Source organism: Talpa occidentalis, unplaced genomic scaffold (assembly GCF_014898055.3).
Source record: "Talpa occidentalis isolate TD23 unplaced genomic scaffold, MPIMG_talOcc4v2.1 talOcc4.11, whole genome shotgun sequence".
In the NCBI taxonomy this organism is placed as follows: Eukaryota; Metazoa; Chordata; class Mammalia; order Eulipotyphla; family Talpidae; genus Talpa; species Talpa occidentalis.
The window spans coordinates 31567339-31591200 of NW_023601104.1; the positions used below are offsets into that span (position 1 = coordinate 31567339).

The 23862-nt window shown below is 42.9% G+C and overlaps 1 protein-coding gene across 3 annotated transcripts in view; it reads left to right on the forward strand.

Annotated features, from left to right (window-relative positions):
* MAP2K1 (mitogen-activated protein kinase kinase 1) overlaps positions 1-23862 on the forward strand; it is a 77920-nt gene that overhangs the window by 38932 nt on the left and 15126 nt on the right. For all 3 annotated transcript variants that reach the window (XM_037502762.1, XM_054688234.1, XM_037502761.2), the window contains 3 exons: positions 824-970; positions 8272-8349; positions 8844-8895. In XM_037502762.1, coding sequence (XP_037358659.1) covers positions 824-970; positions 8272-8349; positions 8844-8895 — 277 coding nt within the window. The remainder of the gene's footprint in view (positions 1-823; positions 971-8271; positions 8350-8843; positions 8896-23862) is intronic.

Below are 23862 nucleotides of genomic sequence, written 5' to 3' on the forward strand. Positions count from 1 at the left end.
CAGGCAATTGGATTATCTGTTGGAAGGTCTAAGGGCCTGGAAACAAGGGCGGAAGGAAGACTGACTTTTCACCCAGTACCTTTTTGTAATTTGAGTTTTGAACTCATGCGCTACCAGATGGAAGACATATACACTAATAATGTGCAGGTGTGTTTATCAAAGAGAAGGCTCTGGGTAGCTTAGGTCAACATGCCCAGTTCCTTGGGCCCTTTTGTTCCAACAACCCTTGAGTATCAACCAAGTCCCTTAAGGCCACTTTCCTCTCATCACTCAGCTTCACAGATCTTTGTGGAGGAAGCCCTGCATTCCACTTTATTCTCAGAGGGGTAAGTCTCTTTTCCTCTATCTCCCTTCCTTGGTTAAAGCTCCTCCAATACCAACACTTGTGTTGTTACATTGGTGCTTCATAGTTTGGTGGGCAGGAACTTGCCTATCTCCTTTTTCCTTATCTTTTGGCACTTAGGTTTTTAAGAATACTTGCATTTATCCATCCTCCCATTCATCCACATTTTTTTTTTTCAAAGATGTATTTATTTAAGCATACAAGAACTGGGGTATAGGCCAGAGGTGCAGTGGTAAGAGGATTCCCCAGAGACAGAGCGGGGAATAGAACAGGCAGACTGACTGAAATACACTGCTGAGGGGAGCAGTGGGCGAGACAGGAGAGGTCTGCTGTGCCATGTGGGTTAGCTCCCTGGCCACGGTCTGAACTCGTTCTGCAGATAGCTTTATAGTCCTGACATTTAACTCCTTGTGCCAGCAGGGAGGCCCTATCATCCACATGTTTATAAAACCTCTCTTCCTCCCATCTTTCCCTCCTCAGCTAATTCACCTGGAGATTAAACCTGCAATCCGGAATCAGATCATAAGGGAGCTACAGGTTCTTCATGAATGCAACTCCCCATACATTGTGGGCTTCTATGGTGCATTCTACAGTGATGGCGAGATCAGCATCTGCATGGAGCACATGGTATGTGGCAGTCTGTCGACCTCGGGAGCACTGGCCTGGGAGTAGGGTGGCTCTGTTCTAATCTTTGGTTTGGGAGGTGACCAGCTTCCTCTCTGCTTCTCTCTGGATCCATATCACTGTCTTGGGTGTCTGAGAATCCTAACGGTAGGACTTGGAATATCCAAAAGATGATAGGCCTCCTTCCTAGGTCTTTGCTTCTCTTCCAAGAGACATGGTAGAAACCAGATATCCTTGGTGGACGTACCTGCTAGTAAGCATACCTCCCAGTTTCTTGACCTCAGCATGTTGATGTAATAAATATGGTTGGTATAGTTTAAATACCTTTCATTTTATGTAATGCTAAGTGCTAGGGTTCTGGGCAGCCTGAAGGGATTCTTTGGATGTGTAGGAAATTAATTGATATGCATCAGTGGAAGGAGAGGGCACATGAGAGGACACTTATGGGCTGAGAGGTGTGTCTAAATTGCCCATCTTTTTACCATCAGCTGCCTGAGTGTGTTTTTCTCTTCCCAGTGACTCAGTAATAACAGTAACACTAACAATGTTAGCAATACTAGTAATGATCAACTAATATTTGTGGGGTACATATTATATCAAGCCCTATCCTAAGCAAATCAGTGTTTTATTGCAGTTTTACAATAAGCTCATTGGTGGGTACATTATTTCCATTTCACAGCAAAGGCTCAGAGAAATGAATTAACTTACCCAGCGTCATGTAGCTAGTAAAGTCCGAAGCCTGGACTTTATTGAATTCATTGGATAGAGGTTGGTGCTCTGTTTCCATCTCTGATGCCTAGAACGTCAAAGAGAGATGCTGACTTCATGGTTACTATTTTTTTCTGTCCCTGGTAGGCAGCATGGCACAGGGGACTTTGGAATTAGAGATGTTTATTCATAGCTCCCTTTTGCACAAATTCCAAGTAGCACTTTGTCTTGTTTGCCACTGTGTCTCCAAAGCCCAGAATAGTCCTGGTACAGAACAGGTGCTCGGTCATTCTCTGTTTACCCATTGTCTCTTTCTCTTCAGCACCTTGGGCAAGTTTTTTTTCTTCCTGATTCTCAGTTTCCACATCCATAAAATGGCCATTATTATCCCTGTTTCATCATGGGGCGGATTAATTAAAATATTAGATGTTAAGTCTTCCAGCCACTGTCTTATTCAGAGCATGTCTTCTGCAAACAATAACTTTTGTCTATTCTTACTGGGGCCTGCAGTTGAGTGGCAGGCTGACATGCATCTGTGTGTTTCACAGTGCTGTGCTTCGCTCCAGCAGTGTCCCTCGGCTACTTCCTGTTGCCCTCCTGGCTCTCTAGACCTGACCTCTGGAATGAGGACCTCACTGCCTGGTCTTCATGAACCCTAGGTGAACCCTCCCTGGGAGGGTTGGCCTTGCTTGCATCACCATTGTGTGGCACATCTCTTTAATTTAATAGTTAAGAAGTGCCATACACACTGTCACTGGCATCCACTAACTTTTGTGGGTGCTAGAGGGAAGGTAGAGCCTGAAAACATCTGCACATCTACAGGTCACTGAGATAGCTTTTATTCCCTCTTACTTCAATGAGAGCAAAGCTGTCTCTGTGGGAAGCACACCAACATTTCTGGCTTGGTCCTAGCCCAGGCCTGGAGTGTTAACTATTTCCAACTTGGGTCTTGGCCACCCTCTGGTGATGTGGGGCCTAGGGAGGGGATAATTCTTATCCATTGGGTTTCTGGTGCTCTTTGTGCTGCTGATGGTTGGTTTTCCAGCTCTAGCCCAAGAGTTTTGGATAAAGATGTATAAATAGCAGTGGAGGTCCTGGAAAACTAGAAAGGGAAGAGGATGGAGGTGATGGTGAGAAATCAGAGACAGGAAAGTCAGAGTAGCTTACTTTCCTCTTAGTTCTTGCCAAAATAATGGCAGGTGGGTGGTAACGTGGCTAGACACAATAACAGCTACTTTCCCAGTCTTCCACCACTTGCTGAGTTCTTTCCACATAAATTGTTAATCACATCAGCCTGTCATGTGAGACAGATTGTTGATACATCCCTCCCCCAGCCTGCAGAGGGAGAAAGTAAGAGGGCTTAAGAGTCTCAGTCACATAACCAAGCCTGCTAGCTCTAATTTTTGTGCTCTCTCCATTACCCTTTGTGAGTTGTATATTCTCAGCTTTTCTCATTTTGGTAGAGCTCTTCGCTAGAACCCCTCCCCATGCAAACATCCTGTGTTTCTATGGTTTTTGGCACTTACACCAGTCAGGGTGTAAACTTGATTAGTTAATCAACATGGGTTCAGCTTCACAAACACTTATTTTTAGTGCCGATTATGCGCAAGGTGCCATGTTTACTGCCAAGGAGGTGGAGACATTGAGAACAGCATCTCTGCCCTCTGGAGCTGTTACAGGCTGGATGGCTGTGTTCTAGGCTCTTCTCAGGTGAGGGTGTCAGTGTGGACGTGAGGGCTTCTGAGCACCAGGTTTGTGCCATCTCATGCTTGTTGGTTTCTGAACCATCAGAATTCTTTCCTGAATTACCTCCAATCTAGCGTCACCCAGAATATAGAGGAACCAGGAAACTGTTTGTGGGATGTATATGGTTGCACTTATGGGCATTTGCTTCAGAGGATAGGATTAGGCCCCAAATATTAATAGGCAGTGGCCTATCCATTCAGTAAGACCCTGCTAGAACCACTTTCAGTAATTAACTTTCTGTGGTCTCCTACCGTGTGGAGGACGTCTTTATTTGTCTTAAATTGACTTTGTTTGTGTCTTCCTTACTGTGTAAGCCTTCCTTATTCACTCTGGGTTCATAGATACTGGTCACAAGCTTTTCATCCCTTTCTCTACCCTGTCTTCCTCCTCCTACCCCCTGTCCTCCTCCAGGAGCCAATAACAACATGGGGCTTCTCTTGGCTCATTTCCAGTATTTGCATGTCAGTCCTCACACCTCCCCTACCCCTTGCCCCATGCATTTGGCTCTGTGGGAATAATGGGGTCCTCCCACACAAATCCCTGAAGAAGAAGATATCTCTGGAATTACTCTAGGGTGCCTGAGCCTGGGAAACTGGCTGCCAGAAACTAGGAAGGTCAAAACCCTTTTAGGGTCAAGCACAGTGTCTGGTCCCTATTAGGTGATATTTGTTGAATGACTGAATGAGGGAGGTCAGGATTGGGGAGGGCATTGTTAGCCTGGGGCTCTGTGGGAAAGTTAGGCCTCAGGGTCAGCAATAGGGCCTTCTGTTCCTGAGCCTCCACAGGCCAGAGGACAGCTGGAACAGTCTGCTAATACTAGCTGGACCCTGTAGGGAAGCAGTTGTGGTGTAAAGTCCAAGCAATTATGAGGAGTTGCTTTCTTTCTGCTCCAGCCATGGACATTCTCACCCTTTCCTAGGTCCCTGAGCAGGTGAGCTCCGTGCAGCTGCCCAGAATGGGAAAGTTCACACTGCTGGCTGCCACTTCTCTTTTGAGATTTCTGCTTTGCCTCAGCTTCCACATTTCAAAGGTGTTGTCAAGTCCAGCTCTTATTCTTCACCATAGCCCCCAGCTTCTGAGGTCCTCTCTGTGTCCCTGGCTTTGCATGGTGTTCTTTGCCATTCACATGTCCCCACAACACTTTATTCTGGAAGATTTCAAGCATACAGAAAGTTGAAGAAATTATCTCTCCAAACTCCCACCTAGAGTCTGCAATTAACATTTTGTTGTATTTACTTTATCATTTATTGCTCAAATCACTTTTTGCATGCATTTGAAATTAAATTCGTGAGTCACCATCATTCATTGAACCCCATCTTCTAAAGCACTTGGCCAGGGACTTACCTTTCCCAGAAATAAGCTGTTTGCACTGCTGGGTCTGAATTTAGACCCAGTGGATACCTCTGATCAGAACAGAAATGCTCTTGTTTGGGGGAGAAGTAGATTTCTGCTCAGGTGGTGGCTGAGCAACCAGAGAACTAGGATCTTGGGGTGGATGGTTCTCATGCAGGAGTAGAAGCTTTTGAGCTTTTTTTTTTTTTTTCCATAAAGCATTTGTCTCTTCTATAGAAAACCATCACAAAAGCACCATTGACTTCGTTAATAATTGGCTTCTAAAAATAAGCATGTTTTCAGCAGCTTTAGTCAGTGAAGGCAAGTCCTTGGCAACAGTAAGTAGAATTAAAAGGTTGTAAGGTGAGTTGCAGGCAACTCTGGTAATCCTGACCGTGGCTCATGCCTCTTCAATCTTGCTAATTCTATTGTTCACACTTTAGCTCTACTTATAGCTCAGAAGGATGCTAAAGGGAAGCGAGTCAAGGTCCCTTCCTTTTCAAAATAGAAAAATTTACCACAGCCCCAGAAAGTGTAAACCAAGACAGTTAGCTGGGCTGTCCTCTGAGGCTGTAGAACCTGAGAACCACAGGGTTAGTTTTTCTACCTCATTTTAATCAGATTTTGACAAAGTTGCCCTGTTATATTGTTTTAAGCTTACAGTCCTCCCTGATGGTTAGGTAAGCCTTTCAAACAAAGGCGCTGAAACCACATTCAACTGGAAGCAAAATAGAAATGGCTTGGAAACTTTGTCTGGGGCTCCTTCTTCCCATTGGTAAAGGTAACTGAAGATCCAATGGCATTTCTAGGAGGCTGCTGACTTGAGCAGCCTTAACTGGGTTGTGGTGTTCTCCTGATTTGGCCACCAGGGACCTGTGTTATTGTGAAGGCAGCCAGGATGACAGGGTGACTCAAACCTCAGCCTGGATCATCACCACCTGGATAAGGCTCTTGCAGGGGCTTTTGAAAAATAAATGTAATTAATCATGTTTATTTGTGTTTGGTTCTAAATTCCTAATTCCATTCTCATTATGGCACATTTAAAATTTTAGGTGGGAGGTAATGGCCCTCTATTGTGCTCCTAAGTTGACTGCTAGAGGGTTTGTTATGATGGGAGTCAGACATGACCAGGGGTGCAGGGGTGTTAGTGTGCAGCTGAGAAGCCACACCTGTGTTACTTTGTTTTTTTCCATCAGTTTCTGTGATCCAGTTGACTGTGACAGAGTGATTGGCCCAAACTCTCCTTTTATAAGCATAGAATTTTAAAGTCAATAATCTATTTTTAACACTGTTTTAGGTAATATTTCTCAAGAGATCTGTATCCCTGAATGCATCGTACTTATTTTCTAACCTCCCTTAGAAAGAAGTGGTTTTGTATATCTACCAAACATGCCCTAGCTCAATACACACAGGTGCTCAGAAAGGATCTATTAATGGAGTCATGATATCATTCTCCACTTTCATAAATGAGTTCAATAATTTAAAAAGGTAAAAATAACAAACAATAAAAAAAGCGCTAAGAAGACACTATCACACAACTCAATCTGCTGGTATTTTGCTACCTAGCCTGTAAGTAAACATTGATAACATTTTTGATATTCTGCTTTTGTGAGTATAAATAAAAAAGACATTATGCTCTGTCTATCTTGTGTCTATGATAATGTGCATTGTTTTATGACCTCACATTCCATGGCTGCATTGTAGCGTTGGGTCAATTTGGAGGCAGGGTACCTGTGGGAACATTGCTTTGCTGATCTTTGTCCATGCCACCACCACTCAGCCCCCACTCCCAGGCTCAGCTTCCTCATCTCTCCTATTATGAGCCTTTCCTTTAACACTTTGCCTAGGAGTTGCTTCCTCCTGAGCTCCTATAGTAGAATCTATTCTGTCCATCATCTGTTTATTCTTGGCCTATTTTGGAGGAAGATTTATGGTACTTTGCCTCTTTATGTTCTGTCTCCTCAAAGAGAGTGTATTTTTTTCTGTATCTTAGAGTTTTTCTACCCCTGGTCCCTTATGGATCCTTTTGCCTTACAGACAGGCCTTTGATAAGTGATGGATGATGGTGGTAACTACTCAGTGTAGATAGAATACTTTAGAAAACCAGTTTGAAATTATAGCAGTTACCTCTACTTTGAAGCTGATAATTAGCCATACCTGAAGCCTTTGGGGCACAAACTGATTTCTGCTCCCATCTATCAGGGTTGCCTTGAAGCAGTTCTTTAAGATCTCAGGATAAAATGTAGATTCCATGGAGAGGAAGGCCCTGGCAGGTCAACCCTGCAGAGGCTGGGTCCACATCTCACTTGTATGCTCTTACATACTCCCTTTTCACCCCCTCTGCCCAGGGTGCAGCTCATGTCATCTCCTTCCCCTCCCGCCCCCCATCAGTTCCTCACCATTCTCTCTGCACCTTCTCTTAGCTGCTGTGGTTTGCAGGTTGGATTCCTTTCCTTCTGTCTTTATAAAGTCACATCCTGGTTCCTTGGTGGAGTTCTGTAACTGGCAGCCGCTGGCCATTTTCTACCTGATCCATCTCTATATTCCTTCATGCACTGCCATGAAGTGAACCACATGTTACCCCAGCAGCACTAAGCAACTGAGTACTTCTCTGCTTTTGATTTACTGAAATACTGTGTTTTTTTCTCCCCCTTTTCCAGGTGCAGAAATCATAATCATTCTTTGAATAAGACTAGCTCTAATGCCATCTTCTCAGTAAAGTTGAATTACTTCTCCCTTCTTCTGTGTGTTCATAATCACTTTTCTTATACATGTATCCTGGTTTATTAAGAGTTGTATATTTCCCCTGAGTATTCATAAATTTATTGAGAATGGGCAGTAGTTAATTTTCATATCTTTCTTCCCATAGAACCTAGCATGGCCCATAGCACTTAGTAGAACTTGTGGAATTAGTTATTGCTTTCTATGACATTTTTCTTTGGATTTTATTAATTATGACTTGTTGGGCATTTATCAAATTAAAGTTGTGGCTTATATAACAGTGATAAATGGCTAATGTTTATTGAATACCTACTATGTATTAGACATTGCTGTCAGTGGTTTAGTAACTTAGTAAATACTTATATTAGTAAATACTTAGTAAATACTTATATTAGCTCAGTGATTATTATGAGAATCTTACAATTATTATCCTCATTTTATAACTTGAGTAACTTGGTGAAAGTCCTCAGGCAGCAAAGTTAGGATTTGAATTTAGAAAGCCAGCCTCCGAGCCTGCTCTCCTAACCACTGCACTCTCCTCTCAGTTCCATGCCAATAAAGTCCTTGTTTGACCACTGAATTAGTAATTTGTTTGATGACTACCCAGGGAATTTGAGTTATTAGTTATTTGATGCCTCCCACAATGTCTTGCATTCATATTTGATGTCTGGGACAAAAGAAGGGAGTATTTTTATAGGAAGATTCGTTACATGTGACCTCACTTTTCCTCTAAGTCTGACACTTGAAAGAATTGTTGGGAACATTATCTCTGAATGGGCTGGTGTTCTTGTTCTTAGGATGGGGGCTCGTTGGATCAAGTCCTGAAGAAAGCTGGAAGAATTCCTGAACAAATTCTAGGAAAAGTTAGCATTGCTGTGAGTATATTAGCAAGTTTTTCTTCCAAGTCCCCTCATTGATTAATTAATGATTTAGTAGGAAATGAACAAGGGAAGAAGTCAATGAGGGGAAAATCTGTAAGAAAAGTTTGGTGTTCTCACTGGAAGTTTCCCTGTCTAAATTCTAGATAAAATATTCATATTCTCTCTCTCTCTCATTAGAACGAGAAAAGTTCTCCCTTTAGATTGCAGGCTTAGAAAAAAAGCAAATTCAAGCAAACTTTTTTTAAAGTTTTTAAACTCACAATAATCAAACTTACTTAAAAATACTATGTAAAAGACATATACGTGTATGTATGTAGTGCATATATACTATGTAAAAAGGATCATTTCTTGAATCAAAAGAAATAATAAAAAGTAAGGGAAGAAGGCAAATTTCTGATGTTTGATAAAATATTTTAGGTCATTTTAAAATAGTATTTTCTCAACACCACTATTTCAGTTTCCCATATTTCCCATTCCCTTTCCTCTAGGTAATAAAAGGCTTGACATACCTGAGGGAGAAGCACAAGATTATGCATAGAGGTAAGATATTACTTGCTAGTTATGTTTTTCTCTAGATTTATTTATTTTTTAAATTATATTTATTGAGATAATGTTGATTTATAACACTGTATGTTTTAGGGGTACAGGTTCACACATTTACAAATGTATGTTACCACAACACACCCACCATCAAAGTCCCAGTAACCCTCCACCATGGTCCCTTAGGCCCCCTCCCTGTTTTGCTCCCATCCTCTCAGCTAATTTTATTTTGAGTTTTAGCTGTAGTCTAAAATTTGTTGCAGCCTCTTTTGTGTTTTGTTTCAGTTTAAAAGTCATTCAATGTAGTATTTTAATTGTTGCCTATTTAGTTTCATGACTGGAGCAGCAAGTCCCAGTGTGTGTCCATCAACAGTCAAATGGAAAAAGAGCAGGATAGCCATACAATAGGATACAATTTAGCAACAGTACACGAATCTTGAAAGAATGTTGTTGAGTCAGATAAGAAAGAGCACATACTATGTGATGCTATTTATGTAATTATAAAAATTGCAAATTAATCTGTAGTGACAAAATGCAAATCCATGGTTGCTTAAGGAAACTTTTAATGGTGATAGATATGTTCACAGTTTTGATTGTGAGGATGGTCATCTACATGTATGTAAAAGAAATATGTAAAATATGTAAAAGAGACATACACTTACACAAGGTGTATGATTTGATGAATATATACATACACACATTTGTCAAATCATACACTTTATGACATGGAATTTATTATACCAAAATTATATTGGGTTGTTGGAAAAGTCATGATGCACATTTTTTTCTATGTTTTTCAATATGTCATTACTTTTTTTTTTGAAGATTTATTTATTTATGCATACAAGAGCTGGGATACAGGCCAGAGGTGTGAGGGGTGAGAGGATTCAACCGAGACAGAGTGTGGAACAAAACAGGCAGACTGACTGAAATACACTGCTGAGGGGAACAGTGGGAGAGCCAGGAAATGTCTACTGCGCCATGTGGGATTCTCACCAGCCAGCCAGGGATTGAAGTCGTGCTGCAGAGGCTGCGGACAGCTTCATAGGTTGTGTCTTAACTGGTTGTGCCACCAGGGAGGTCCCCTTCCATGACTTTTTCAACAACCCAATACACCAATAAAACTGTAAAAAATCAAGAAGGAAAAAAAGTCAAGTTGCTGAACACTGGTGATGAAGCGAGATTCTTAAGAGTGAACAGGGAAGGGAACAACCACTTTGGAAAAACAGTTTGGTAGTTTCCTTTAAAATTAGGTCATGTGAACCATGCAACCCCACTTCCTGGTACTGACCAAAGAGAAATGAGAACATTGTCCACACAAAGATTTGTGCACAAATGTTCATCTTTATTCATTATAGCCCCAAAGTAGAAACAGCCCAAATGTTCATTACCAGATGAGTTCAGTAAACAAATTTGACACATTCAAACAATAGGATACAGCTTACTGATAAAAATGAACAAACTCCTAGGGTACAGGGTTTAGAACAATCTGAGAAACATTATGCCGATTGAGAGAAGCACTACACAAGAGAGGACATGCTGTATATGTGAAATTCTAGAATAGACAAAATGAATCCACAGTAACATAAAGTAGATCATTGGTTGCTCTGGGTCGGGGGCCTGGAATGGGGATTAACTTCTAGGGGTCATAGGGAACTTAGTAAATCTTGGTTTTGGTGGTGGGTTCATAGTTGTGTACATTTCCCAGAACTCATCAAATGATACACTAAAGTACAAAACTATAGAAAGCCTTTGTCTTCTAGCCATATTAGCTATAATTTTTTCCCTCTTTCTCTTGACAATTGAGAAAAAATCATTAGGAGGGATGATATGAGTTGAGGGAGGAACAGTTACCCAGCAGTTTATGGACCTTGATCTGTGTGCTTTTTAAGACCTCTGAGTTCCATGTTGGAATATTTTAATATTTAATTATTTCTAGAAATTAATTTCTAGAAAACAGGAGTTGCTAACATTTCCTGAGCGTGGATCTGTGGTTCTAGGCTCTGATCAACAGTGTTATAAAAGTGTCTGGTGGAGTAAAGCCATTACATCATCTCTCAAATGGAACCTTGTGCCTGTTCCTAGCTGGCCATGAGGACTAATGAAGTTACACATGGAAAGCAACTGGCAGAATGTTTTGCATATGGAAGGACCTAACAAATATTGATTGCCTTCCTTATTCCTTAAGTTTCCTTAAAATTTCTTTCATGAACTACCTTTGTGTGTACCACACCTTTGCTACAAGTCTGCTCATCCCTTTTAGTCTAACACTGAGGCTTTGGAATCAGCCCTCTAGAGTTCAAATCCTGACTCTTCCATACAAGATGTATAAAATCTCTATTATGTATTCATCTGTAAAATGAAAATAACTCATGTCACAGAGCAGTAATTGCAAATCATGTACTTATTTCACATAGTTGTGAGAATTAAGTAATCTTTCTCATAAGTCATTAACAAATATTGGTTAATAGTAATACGGTTACTATTTTTTAAAAGATTTATTTATTTATGCATAGAAGAACTGGGTTGTAGGCCAGAGGGGGAGCAGTTTGAGAGGAGTCACCAGAGATAGAGTGGGGAGCAGAACAGGCAGATATAATGAAATACACTGTTGAGGGAGCAGTGGGCATGACAGGAGAGGTCTGCTGTACCATGTGGGTTAGCTCTCTGGCCAGGGATTGAACTCATGTGCAGTGGCTGGCGGCAGCTTCACAGTGCTGTGTCTTTAACTTCTGCGCCACCAGGGAGGCCCCAATATGGTTACTATTTAGCTCAGACATCTGTTTTTCCAGTGAATCAGTCCCTCCGAAAAATGGATTAAGAGTGCTGCCTCTGTATTCCTTTGCCACAATCGCCATCCCCTTCTTATTGTAATAAATAATGATTATTATTTAGCAGGGATCTATTTTGTGCTAAGCATGGTATTATGTGCTTTATGCTACTTATTTCATTTATTATTCACAACAACCTTATGAAATAGGTACATTTTTCCTATTTTACTGGTGTAGAATCTAAAACCGAGGTTTTTTTTTTTTAAAGATTTATTTATTCTTTTTCTTATTTTTATTTTTTAAAAGATTTATTTATTTATTTATACAAGCACTGGGTATAGTCAGAAGTGCGGGAGGGTGAGAGAATTCACCAGAGCCAGAGCGGGGAGCAGAACAGGCATAAGGACCGAAGTATACTGCTGAGGGGAGCAGCGGGCAGCAGGAGAGGTCTGCACGCCATGTGGGACCCTCCTCCGCTGGCCAGGGAGCAGCCGGGGATCGAACTGGTGCTGCACAGGCTGCGGGCAGTTTCGCAACCCAGCGCTCAACCGCTGCGCCACCAGGGAGGCCCAAACCCAGAGTTTTTATGTCTTTCTCTCCCATTATAAATGACCAAATCAGCTCTTTTGTTTGCACCCAGAAGGACAAACTCAACTACAAAAAGTGACTTTACATGGAGAAGTCTATTTGAGTTGGCCATCAAGAAAGTTGGCAGGATATAGGCATCAATAAAGCCCCCAGCTCCCTGAATGGAGAGAGTGCTGGGATTGTGTAAGGCAGAAAGAATGTGAGGGAGTACAGGGGTTCACATTTGCATGTCCAAGGAGATTCTGCACTGTCTCAGCAACATGAGTCAAGGTGTTTGACTTTCCTAGCATAGTGTTCTCTCAGCGATCACATGTGTTGTTTCTGATGCCACTGTTAACCCCAGAGGGATACAGAGAACTTTATTAGGGATGTAACACACTAAGTGTCGCAAGTTCCAAGGAATGCAGGCTAGAGCCAGGTAACGGTTAATCATGAGGAAGGGGGTAGAGGGAAAAGAAAACAAAGGGTGGTTAGAGTTTAATTCCACTTATCCCTCATTTTCAGTCTATAGGATGTTTTTCTTTGTTGTTGCAAGTCCATGAGTTTCTTCAAATCAGGGAACACATCTATTTCATCTCTATCACCAGTTCCTAACATAATACAGAAAATAGTTCCTCCTTAAAGGTTTGTTAAATGGGTGGCTGTGTTATTGACTTGTGCCAGAACACAGAATCAGCAGAGAAACTAGGCCAGGAACCCTTGTCTCCTACTCTTAACACAGTCACTAACCTAGTCCTGTGTTTTTTATACCATGTGCCTTCTGTGTTTCTATGGAGAGCTCTCACTTTATTTACGATCCAAAGAGAGGAAGGTTTCAGCTCATTCTCTGAATAGCCAACTTGCTTTCCTCTTCTGGCTGGTGCTACTCCCGCTTTCCCAGGACTTTCTTTTCTGGCTCCACCAATGATGGCTCTTTGGCATGAGTAGCTGCTTTGTGAGCCAGATGGGCCTCTGGACAGACGTCTTTGGTGGACAGTCCATTACTTGCCTAGCCAGGAAGGGAAGTCACTAGAAGGACTTCTGCCCCACTGAGCAGTATGTGTATGGGCTGGCCTGGCCCAGCTACTCAGCTATTCAGACTCCTGCTGTTTGTGGGACTTCTCCAGAAGTACTGAAAAAAGGAACTGTAAGGCCTGGTCTGTGGAATGCTACTCTTGCACAACTTGATTCCTGGGCAAGAAGCATAGTAAGTGGATGGTTCCTGGAAACCCAAGTTAGGGTGAAGGTAAGAGAGAGTCTCCCTGCCTCTGTCTTTAGGTGTCCCAGTTGCCAGTAAATTCTTAATCTCCAAATATGTTTTTCCTTATGAAATTTAAACTGTTTCTTTTTATTTTGTGCTTAAGAAAAACAGGGAGGAGTAGAAAGCTTTTTCTCTGCTTCACATTTTTTATTTATTCTCACTTGTTGATACTGATTTGCTGGAGATAGGTTAGTGATTATTTTACTTAGCTTTCGCTATGTAATAAACCACCCCCAAATTTAGTACTTTAAAATTTTCTACAATTCTGTGGATTGGTGGGGCTTCTCTCCCTGTGGATGGGAGGCTAAAGCTCTGTCTTCTTCCTGTGATGTTCTTGGGGATTTTACTCACAAGCCCAGAACTCATGCACTGTTTGAACCTCCATTTATGTCAGGTTAGTTACTGTCCTGTTGACTAAATCAAGCCACACAGTAAAACCCAGATTTGAAAGGTAGAGGAATAGACTCCCTGTCTTGTTGGGAGGAGCTATGAAATAAATACTGTGGCCAGTTTTTTTACTCTGCCACAGTGACAAAAGTTCAGGGTTTGAATCCTGACTGTGTTACTTACTGTGTAACATGTTATTTAACCTTTGTAAACCTCAGGGAAAGGGAGAAAGTAGAGCCTTTCTAAATGTTTTGTTGTGAAGATTGAGATAATGCCTACAAGCATTTAGGATATTAATTGATAAATAGTAGACCCTTAACATACATTAACTGCTGCGTGGCAGATGAAGTAGTACTTTGTTTTTGATAACCAGCAACAGTAACCAGCCAGACTTGGTATGAGTTCTACGAAAAAATCTCTGGGAGAATCATTTGAAAAGCTGAGCCTACAGGGGCCTCCCCGGTGGCGCAGCGGTTGAGCGCTGGGTTGCGAAGCTGCCCGCAGCCTCTGCAGCGCCGGTTCGATCCCCGGCTGCTCCCCGGCCACCGGAGGACGGTCCCACATGGCGCGCAGACCTCTCCTGCCGCCCGCTGCTCCCCTCAGCAGTGTACTTCCGTCCTTCTGCCTGCTCTGCTCCCCGCTCTGGCTCTGGTGAATTCTCTCACCCTCCCGCGCTTCTGACTGTATCCAGTGTTTGTATAAACAAATAAATAAATAAATCTTTAAAAAAAAAAAAAAAAAAGAAAAAAAAGAAAAGCTGAGCCTACAAACTTTGGTGGGACAGGGACCTGGCACCAGGGCTATTCTAGTTGGGAGGCTGGGTGCCTTAAGCAGAAAAGCAGCTGCCCCAAATCCAGAGCTGGGGGTGGGTATTTACTGTGGGGCCAGTCGACCCTTGGCTGCAGGTGGGGGTCTTCATCACCTCTGGGAGCACCCGGGTCAGTGCCTCTGATGCTTACTCTGCCGCAACATTCTTGCAGGTGTCAAGGGACACCATCCCTTCTTGCTGAGTGTTGGGGGCAGGTTGGCACCTCATCACCTAGTACAGCATGCCAAGGTGATGCTTAGTGTTTTAAATTGAACAGTTGAAAATGATTTCTAGGCATGCCCTAAAAAGTAAATCTAATGTGCAAAATAATTTATAATGTGAATAGCTCTGGGGGCAATTGCTTTGCTGTTTCAAAACATTCACTATAGTATCTTTCAAATATAAGTTTTCATAGGATCTTCAAAAGAGGAAAGCAAATTATATCAATTTGATTAACTTATTTTTAGGATTATGTTGGTGACACAAAATGAGACATACCTAGACTTAGAAATCACTTCTTTTAAGTGAGAGGGAATGCAATAATGGTGTTTGTGGGAAACAGTTGTTTCCAGGTACCCAGTTGTATAGTTTTTCTTGTAGATCGCAGATTTTTGAAAGTTCTTTCTTGGCCTTGGTGAATGTGTCTTGATCTTAGCAAGGTATATTGCCTTGAGTGTGCTTGTGGCTAGCTTTCCTACCTTGCTAATATGTCTCTATGCACAGAAACCTAAAAATAAGCAACTTTTCACCCCCATTCTTGAAGTGATTTGTCTCTGTCATCATGGAGCAGGATTTCTTGGGCAGGACAAGTACAACTGAGATTTCTACTCTGAAGCCCTGGCCAACTATCTGGCTGGATTCAATCTACAACAGTCTGTCCTGATGTAATGCAGACATTGTATTTTGTTTCCTCCAGGTGTCAAAAGGGAAACAGCCTGGGGTATGTGGTTTGTGGGGTATTGATTAAGGGGTGGGTGCTAAATCTGTGATCCCTCTGGGGGTGTAAGTTTTCTCTGGGTGACATTGTGGTGGACAATCATGGGAAGCTACCTACATGTGTTCCTCCATGTTTATTTGTCCTTTTTCTCACAGTTGTCTCCTCTATCCAAGAACAACAATTTGTTCTTGTATTCATAGAATACCTACTGAGTGCAAGGGTGAATCACTATGGAGGGTGGAAAGATGGCTTATAAATGAATTGTCTTCCAGGATCTTAGAGTCTAATGGGGAAAGAGATCTGTCTGTAAGTGACTCTAATGCATGGTGGAATGCAGCCAGTGTTTATTATTTTATGTACAAATTGCTACCCTGCCAACTTTCAAATAGAATCGGATATGATGAGGATTATTTGATTGTATTAGAAACCCAACTCAGGATTACTTCACCAGAAGAGAGTGTATGGTTGGGTTACCAGGAAATCCAAAGGCAGGACAAATATGGGGTTGAAATGAGTCTCTAGGCTCTTGTCACTTCTAGGCTTTATGCTTCCTGGTGTGGGGTCTTTTTCAGGCAGATTCCCTTCATTGGGGCAACATGGACCTCACTAGCTCCAGACACGTCTAGTCCTTGATGCTTCTCTTCCTAGAGAAAGAACTTGGCCTACTCCTTCTAGCATCCCCATCAGTGCTTAAGAAGCTGGCTGGCTCTTCTTGGAGTGTCCACCCACTCTTGAGCTAATCATCATGTCCAGGGAATTGGGTCATCTGGTTAGCCATCCCCACCTCAGTGGCAGCACAGGGAGGTGGGGGCTTCTTGATTGATACCCTAGCAGACACACTTGCTACTGGAGGAGAAGCATATCCTAAATGAAAAAGAGAGATCCTATAACTAGAAGTCTGGAAGGAGGAATGGATGCTGAAAACAAGCAATTAAGAAAAAAGTTTTCCCACTATAAATATTATTAAGAGTTGGATCAGAAAGAGAAAAAACTGCTAACATAGGAGCAAAAAATAATTAAGCATTTAAAGCAGAGGTGGCCCACTGGTCAAATCTGGTCTGCTGCCTAATTTTGTATGGTCTATAAGCTAAGAATTGTCTTTTTAAATTTTTGACATGTGATAATTGTGCAAAGTTCAAACTTCAGTGTCCATAAATGAAGTTTTATGGGAGCATAGCTCTGCTTATTTGTTTAATGTAATCTGTAGCTACTTTTGTGCTTTAGTGAGAGAGTTGAACCTTTATGAAAGAGACGGTGTGACCCTCAAAACCTAAAACATTTGCCATCTGGTCTTTTATAGAAAAAGCTTCCTGACTTTTGAGTTCAAGGGAAATAGAATCCCCTTAGGGAACCTTAGAATTGAAGTAGAAAGTTTAGCTTTAAATTTATCAATTTTAAGTTCTCAGTGACATAGGGTACTACAAAGGTTTCTAATTCTTTTCATTTACTATTGACCAGAGGTCATTGGTCCACTTCATCATCCAAAGCAGCCTAAGCAGATAAGCTGTGAGTTAAATGGTGTGTTTGTGGGGGTGGGGAGGTGGGGCTAGGACATTGCTCTGCTTCATGGCCTTTAGAGCAGTGGTCTGCATTGTCCATCTACCATTCTTTTTTTTTTTTAAAGATTTATTCATTTATGCATACAAGAGCTGGGGTACAGGCCAGAGGTGTGGGGGTTGAGAGGATTCACCAGAGACAGAATGGGAAACAGAACAGGCAGACTGACCGAAGTACACTGCTGAGGGGAGCAGTGGGTGAATCAGGAGAGGTCTCTGCATCATGTATGTTGCTCCCTGGCCCGCCGGGGATGGAACTCGTGCTGCAGAGGCTGCAGACAGCTTTACAGGTTGCGTCTCAACCCCTTGCACCACCAGGGAGACCCATCTATCTACCATTCTTCTTAACCCACTCTAATAAGCAAGTCCTTATTTTAATCAAGACCCTGAAGAAGCCTTACGTGACTTAGATCAATACAACATTCATACAGCTTAGCCTGTAAATAAATTCTGGTTTGGAGTGGCTGGCTGATGAAGATCAATATGAACATTGCTAAGAACAGTGTTTTTCTTTTTTTCCTCTTATGAAACAGGGTGTCACTCGCCTGATTATTATGCCCAATATTGAGTTTAGTGCCCTGGTGTTCGGAGAAAGCCAACTTCAATTTTTGAGGAGACACGGAGCCAGACTAAGTGGAGCAAGCTGCAATGGCTCCTTTAGAGGTAGAATAGTTTATCCCTTGAGGCTATCCTGCTTGGAATGCTCTCCCAAAAGGGTTCTCTATTGCTTCCACAGTACTTTTTAAGTGTATTTTTTTTTTTTATTGAGGTGATTTTGATTTTAAAACTGTACATGTTTTAGGGGAATAAGTTTACACCTTTTCAGGTGTGTGTTACCACAATACACTCACCACCAAAGTCCCAATAATCCTCCATCATAGTCCGTTGGGCCCTTTGTCTGCCACCCTCCCTCTCTGGTAGCCTCAACTATTAGAGTTTTGCAAAAATGGGAACTCTCAGATCACAGTGAGATTTAAGGCTCTGCAGAGACTATAAGAATGTTTTAGATCCTAGTCTTGGGGGCAGCTGGGGTCTTGAAAGCATCTCATGGGTGTCCCAGCAACAGCCTTTGGAGGAAAGGATTCCTCACAGCAGTCAGGATTTCAGTCCCTGAAATCTTCCTCTTGATCAGTCAGACATGTTGGCACCAACAGGCAAGAGCTAAAGTGGTTCAAGTTTGTTTTTTGTTTTGTTGTTTTGTAGCAGATTCACATGTAATGCATTTCTGAGAGGCTTCTTCTATGCCCCTTGTGAGGCGGTGTCTACTAGGGTTCCCTAAGTGGACAGTTGAGTCAGGGTGGCCCCTGAGGCCGCACACAGAGCTCTGTCCTGAGCTGTCCCTGTCGGTGTGCTCTGCTTCAGTCGCTTACTGGACTCATTTTCTAACTGTGTGGCGACAGCCTCAAGAGGGCAGTGAATTTACAAGGAGATTCCTTTTGACTCTGTCTAGACTGCCCCACCTCACAGATGGACAGAAACAGAGAGTAGCTTATTAGTAATTGCAATTCAGGGCTGGTTTCTTGATTAGAAATGTGAATTATGTTTTCTTTCGTTACTTCAGCTGCTAAAGCACAATGATGGGTGTGACTCCAGATGAGTTTATCTCTTAGGTCATCAGGGGAGGTAGGTGGGATGGGGTGACAGGCTTCTTTGGATCCCTTTAGGGCAGTGCTATGGAGGAGGGGGTATTTGAGGCCTGCTTTGGAGCACAGGGAAAAGTTATCCATGTGGCAGTGTCAGGGAAAGCAATTCCATGATACATGGGAAACATGTATCATGGTCCAGAGATGAGAGAAGGCAGACATGTCCTTACAGGAAGTAGCAACTCATTCAAGTTGCCAAGGACAGAAGGAATTGGTGGCAAGTAGTAGGAATTTGTAAGGCATAGCTGAAGCAGTTGAGGAGGGTCTTCACTGCTGTGCTTAGGGGCTGGATTTTATCACAGGGAGGTGAGGCCAGCTGACCTTTGAGGCATAAGACTCTAACAGCTGTGACTAAGATAAGATGGAGAGGGGCAGGTTGGTTAGAAGGCTCTTTTGATGGTCAGGATAGTAACTGAGCAAGGGAAGATGAGGACAGGTGGGAGAGGGGTTTGTTCTGTAAAGCCCCTGGGGAGTAGAGGGCAGGTGCTGATGTGGATAGATGGGGAGGGGAAGGGCTCAAGGAGACTTGTCCTGAGATCTTTTCCAAGAGGGCTGCGGTGCAAGGAAGCCTGAGGCTCCAGGCTCTGCTGGGGGCTTACCTGTTCCCCTTAGGAGGTGAGACCTGAGAGCTGCGTTCTGCTCCCTCTCATATCACAGCTTCGTTCTAAGGGGAACCTGGGGCTGGGACTGCTACTGTCAGTCCCAGATAATTCCTGAGGAGGGCAGCTGGCCTTATTTGGAAGTCTAGTGACCTGGTGATCAAAGAAGGAGCAGATTTTATTAACCACCACTCACGCAAGAGGAATCCCAGCTCATGGTGCCCATTATCACAGGGCACCAGCATTATGCTTGAGAGCACCAAATTAATTCAGAGCACATAGCAGGATATTCCTTTTCCATTTGGAAATAGCACGTTTCAAAGTTGGAGCAAAGGGCCTCCCTGGTGGCGCAAGAGGTTAAGACACAGCTAATGAAGCTGTCCGCAGCCTCTGCAGGAGTTCAATCCCTGGCCAGCCAGGAAGCAACCCACATGGCACAGCAGACCTCTCCTGACTCGCCCGCTGCTCCCCTCAGCAGTGTACTTTGGTCAATCTGCCTGTTCTGTTCCCCACTCTGTCTCCGGTGAATCTTCTCACCCCCCACACCTCTGGCCTGTACCCCAGCTCTTGTATGCATAAATAAATAAATCTTTAAAAAAAAAAAAAGGTTGGAGCTGGACTGTGAAGCACATGTGCTGCTGTCATTAGACATAGTGGCAGATACTCTGTCCCCAGGAAACTGCTCCCCACCAAGTGACGTCAAGTCCTTGCCTCCGTGTCCCTTTAGCATCCTGGCTGCTGACTGAACCTATGGAAAGTTCCCTTCTGCTCAGCCATCAGCAATCTGAGAGCCCCCTGTCAGAGTCCTTTGTTATCCCTGAGCTTCACTTTCCTCATTCATTTAGGGGAAATCTTACTCCCCTCCCCCATCTCCTAGAGTTGTCCTCAGGATCAGGTAAAACTCAGACTGTGTAACACCATCAAGACCGGCATTTAAAAGCCTATTGAGGGCCTCCCTGGTGGCGCAAGGGGTTAAGACACAACCTATGAAGCTGTCCGCAGCCACTGCAACACGAGTTCGATCCCCAGCCAGGGAGATACCCACATGGCGCAGCTGAATTGCCCTCTGCTCCCCTCAGCAGTGTATCTCAACCAATCCACCTGTTCCGTTCCCCACTCTGTCTCTGGTGAATTCTCTCACCCCCGACACCTCTGGCCTGTACCCCAGTTCTTGTATGCATAAATAAATAAATCTTTAAAAAAATAAAAGCCTATTGACTATAAATTGCTGGCTCATAAGAGGCTTCTAATTCTAGTTGGAGAAGCAAGATTATACATTAAAAGATTTTTATTATATCTTAAAAGATTGTTGGGTGAATTGGCATAAGATCTGGTGTTTGCCTTAAAATAGTCTACTCCCTCCTACCCCACAGAGAAAAAGCTGGGGGAACAAGACTGGCAATGAGTAGATAATTGTTGAAACTGGGTGATCCAACAAGGTTCTGCTTTTGTGAATATTTGGATTTTCTCAGTGAAAAAATTAAACTAAGAAGGTGACATATGTACTAACATGGCAAGTGACATAGGTGGTAAGGTGAGAGCACAGGGTTCTAAGGAGAAGGGAGTTTTGTGAAGGGACAGGGTCGGGGTGGCTTCGTGGAGGAGGTGGGAGCTGGACTCTATCTCAATGTGGACACTTACTTACAAATAACAGAAACAAGCTTGAGTAGGTATAAATAGAACAGATGACTTCCTTACAAGGACCCAGGGGGACTTGGGGACCGCAAGGCCAGATATAGCCAGGGCTCAGGAAGAGGAAGGCAATGGGAGTCCCAGGCCACCTCTCTTCACTGCGGGTTGCTTTGTTTGTGCATGCTCTGCAGCCTCAGCTTTCTCTGCTGCTCTGTGAGGAGGAAGACACCCCCACTCCCAGTTCCCAGTGAGCATCAAATTCATCCCAGACACAGCCCAGATTCAACCTGACCCTCTTAGCCTAATTTCCAAGTGCCTGAGTATCCCAGCAAGACTTACATAGTTTATATAGTTGGCAGGCCTCCCTTCTGTCTGAAGGAAGATCATTAAGAGGACACTTGTGAGTAAGGTAGCTTTCTCCCTATCCCCTCCCACAAACAAAAAGACTTGAAAGATGCTAGGACATATTTGAACTGAGAAGACACCTACTGAATAGATTGGAGATTAGTAAGAGTGACTGATTCCAAGACAGTGACATGCAAGGAACATTGAGGAGCAGAGTAGGTCCCTTGGGCACCAATAGGACATAGGTGGGAGCCACTCCAGGGAGAACTGATTCTTTATATCTCTTGAGTGTTTTTCTCAAATAGATATTAACTTTTAGTTTCCCTCCAAACTTCGAGAGCCACTGAACTCTAAATTCTGTGCTTCTCATATGTAGTACTTATTTGTTGATCAGTTGCTACCAGCCAGGTACCATCAAGTAGGAATTACTGTTCCCACCTGTCATCTGAGGAAACAGGTTCAGAGAGGTTCTGTATCTTGGCGAGGGTCACACAGCTAGTGGATGCTAGAGCTAGGATTCAGATCCTGTCTATGCCAATGGATAAGAACCAGTGGATATTTGGATTTTTGGTTGTTAGTAAACATGAATTAGCTAAAATAACAAAGGAGACTGTTTTGTTTTTAGTTAGCCCAGTCCCAATGAGGGTAAGAATGCAGCTGGCTGAGGGATAATTGTGTCCAGGGACTAAAATGTCTTTAGCTGTTATACTTCAATTAAGATGTACTTATAAAGGATGCTAATAACTCCAGCTAAGTCAGGAATGCCTGGTGAATGGCCACTTGATTGCCTTTCCAGACTTTTCTGATGAATCATGCTGACTGTGACCCAGGCACAGATGGGAATGCCTTACTTAGGTGGAGCCTGGGTCACTATATTTATTGATGGTACTGGAATTCTCTCCTACTCTCTATTTAAAAATGAGCAGATCTCTGCCTGTCTTTACCTTTCCTTTTCCATTGTCTCTTTTTCTTTTCCTGAGCATAATTAGCCTTATGCAGGCCATATCAGGTTTTTAGCTGATTTCCCTTTCTTGAGTAGCAGATGATAAGTATCCACATTAGCCAGCTCTGTTTTCCTGCCCCAGGTGGTTGATTGGCTTTGTGACAGAGTATCTACTTGTTTTTTGAAGTAGCTCTGGTGGTCTGGAGGGGAAAACACATGATTTTGAGCAAGTTAGTTTCTTCCAGTAGAAAGGCTACCCCTCCCTCTCTTTCTTCTCCCTACCTTCATACCTTTTCTTCTGACTTTTATTCCATCTTATCTTAAAATTTTAAACCATTTTTTTGAACGGTGTATGCTGATCATAATCAAATCCTGAACTCTTGTAACATCATCTAGTATTTAATTGTCAGCCTTAGTGAGCCTTTGGGTCAGGAGACAAGCTGTGAATTTGCAGAGAGGGGTACACAATGGTAGAGAATGAAAGCACTTCAAAACTAATGAACCTTGGGAGGGAAGAGAAAAATTAAAATGCAGTTGCTGGACTTGGTTGCAGAGATCTTGAAATTGGAAAGAGATAAAAATAGCTGCTTGTTAGGACCCAGCACGTGTGCTTGGAAGGCTACAGTTTGAACTCAGTCGTTAATCAGAAGGAGGTGGGAGGTGGCCTCTGATTCCCCTTGTCAGCTCTTCTTGCAGCTAGCGTTGTCAGGGAGGATAAAGAGCCAGTGCTGGGAAGGAAGCACTCACTCCCCAAACCCAGACAGAGAATTCTTTTCTCTCACGACCAGATATCAGGGCCTTCAACCAACCCCTGCTCAGATCTTATTCCCAAAGTTTGTTCTGTCTGTAATGTGAGTGGCCTCCTGCTCCAACCACAACTTTTAAAAATTGAAATGTAATTATATACAACAGTGTCTTAGTGTCAGTTGATGATTTGCTGTGTGTGGGCATGGTAAAATGATTACCACAGTAAGTTTAGTTAGCCTCCATCACCACACAGTCACACTTTTTTTTCTTATGATGAGAAATTCTAAGATGTACTATTAAGTACCTTTCCAATATACACTCCAGTTATTGTTAATTATGCTCACCATGCTGGACACAACATTCCTATGACTGACTGACTTCACAGCTGGAAGCTTGAGCCTTTTGTCTCCTTTACCCACAACTTAATGAGGACTTTTCTGAAACTTTGGAGTACAACTCACTGTAGCTTGCCGCATTTGCTTTATTGTCTAGACCCTGATTACCTGGGCTCTAGGTCATCAATCCTCCTTGGCAGATAATTCACACTCTGGCCTCCATTCTTATGCCTAAAGAGATTTCTAATTCTTCACACCACTGTAGTGAGGATAAAGACAATCTGTACAAAAGGCCTGACATAGTAGCAGCTGGATGAGCCAGGCCTGTTGTGGCATCTTCCTAGGTCATCTGTGCTGCCTGCCGCCCATCCTCCTAGCCATTGGCTTTCAGCTATACCCATTCTCCTTTGCTGGGGGAAGACGGTGAAGGAAGAAA